General features: G+C 29.7%; 1 protein-coding gene across 1 annotated transcript; it reads right to left on the reverse strand.

Annotated features, from left to right (window-relative positions):
* Positions 1 to 425: 425 nt before the first annotated feature.
* Positions 426 to 1,606, reverse strand: LOC115695289 (protein ALP1-like). The gene is made up of 3 exons (XM_030622363.2): positions 1,307 to 1,606; positions 983 to 1,214; positions 426 to 895 (listed from the first exon to the last, which is right to left on the reverse strand). Exons 1-3 carry the CDS (start codon positions 1,604 to 1,606, stop codon positions 426 to 428), a joined length of 1,002 nt encoding a protein of 333 aa, XP_030478223.2.
* Positions 1,607 to 1,861: the final 255 nt, after the last annotated feature.

Here is a 1,861-nt window from a genome sequence, read left to right on the forward strand (position 1 = left end):
TTTTTAAAAAACAAAAATGTCTACTTTTGTTTTTAAATTTTAAAAACAAAAAATAAAAGTGTGTTCTGTAACCACTTTTGTTTTATAATTTTAAAAACAGAAAACAAAAGTGTGTTCTGTAACTATTTTTATTTTTCAATTTTAAAAACAAAAAACACAAATTTTGATTTTTTTTCTCTTTTTAAATAAAAAATTATGAATATAATTTATTTTTATTTTTAAACAAATGTATAAAAATTATAAAAAAATCAAATAAAAAATACTCATTAACATCTTAAAAAAATTCAAGTAAATTAAAATCATGAAACTCATTATCTATAACACAAAACCGATAAAGTCATAATAAAATATGAACAAATAATTGTCTAATCTTGAAGAAAACTATTAAAAAAGTTCTAATTGTTAATAATCTTCACTCATTATCTTCATCGTCGATTTGCTCTCCATATATGATCAGCAATTTCATCACGGACATTAGCCATTTCACTAAGTTGATCTCTTGAAATGCTAAACTCAACAATATCATTCAAAGTTTCGTGGGTGCTTTGTATAGTAGCATCTTGTACTTCAGGAATGTCTTCATCTCCATCAAAATATACGTCTTTTTCTGCATTTGTCCTTATAAAATTATGAATTCCACAACAAGCAATCACAATGTACTTCTGTATTTTTAGATCATAGGAAGGTATTTGCTTTGAAATAGGAAAGCGAGCCTTCAATACGCCAAAGCACCGCTCGATGACATTTCTCAAAGACGAATGTCGATAATTGAACAACTCCCTTTTTCCAAAAGGATTACGATCTGTATATTGATTGAAATGATATCTTTCTCCTCGATATGGGGAAAGAAAACCAGGCATGTTTGTATATCCAGAATCAAGAAGATAATATTTTCCTAAACAATGTTAATTGATATTAATTTTTCATATTAATATTAATACAAAATAATGTCAATAAACATAATAAGTTTGATAACACTTACCATTGGGTGGAGCTGAGAATTCATAATCTGGGTTTGTGGCACATTCTGAAAGAATTCGTGCATCATTAGCTGATCCTTCCCATCCCGCTACAATATATGTGAACTTCATGTCAAATGAACATATACACATGACGTTTTGAGTTGTATCCACCTTCCGACCTCGATATGGTATTTGTTCATTAATGGGGACATGAGTAGAGATATGGGTCGCATCTATCGCTCCTACACAATTCTGAAAAGTAAAAACAAATTAATGGCTTTTGTTCTTTCTTTATTTATTAAATTTTAAAATAATAATAAAAGAGATAGTATAAATTTTTTTACCTTGAAAAATGGATAATATTTTGGATTGAATCGAATTTCTGAAGGAACTACATCAAACAAAGGTGGTGTAATTAACTCTTTGGATAAACGACATACCGGCTTCAAAACTTTCCTAAAGTATTCAGATGTAGTTGAGGTGGAGTGTTGAAATCGTTCAGCAACTACACGATGTCGTTCATTATGTCCAATGACAAATAAGAGCATAGCAACTTGCTCCTCAACAGAAAGATAGCGAGAGTTCTTCAATAAATTTTTTTCTTTTAGAACACCACAAAATAGTTTGAAGACGTCCTTATCCATTCTGAATAAATCATAACACCTACTATCGTGACCATGCAACACTTCCATTACATACTCATGTCCTGAAAGGGCCGAATTTCTACACGGTTCCTTAGTTAGATATAATTGATTGTACTCCACGCAAGCAAACAAAATTAATAACTCTCCAAACTCATCGTCTGAATCGTCAAAAAGTAGATTATTTTTGTTGAATGGTGCCCCAATTGTAGACATTAGCCTGGAGACATTTGGAGACAAAATATATAATAAAAAATA

This window comes from Cannabis sativa, chromosome 6 (genome assembly GCF_029168945.1).
Source record: "Cannabis sativa cultivar Pink pepper isolate KNU-18-1 chromosome 6, ASM2916894v1, whole genome shotgun sequence".
Lineage (NCBI taxonomy): Eukaryota > Viridiplantae > Streptophyta > Magnoliopsida > Rosales > Cannabaceae > Cannabis > Cannabis sativa.

Bases quoted from the DNA above. Each gene is read 5' to 3' on its own strand.
- LOC115695289 (XM_030622363.2), bottom strand. From the start codon at position 1,606: ATGGATAAGGACGTCTTCAAACTATTTTGTGGTGTTCTAAAAGAAAAA. The intron at 1,215-1,306 runs GTAAAAAAATTT...TTTACTTTTCAG, and splicing joins AATATTATCCATTTTTCAAG to AATTGTGTAGGAGCGATAGA. The intron at 896-982 runs GTAAGTGTTATC...AACATTGTTTAG, and splicing joins ATTCTCAGCTCCACCCAATG to GAAAATATTATCTTCTTGAT.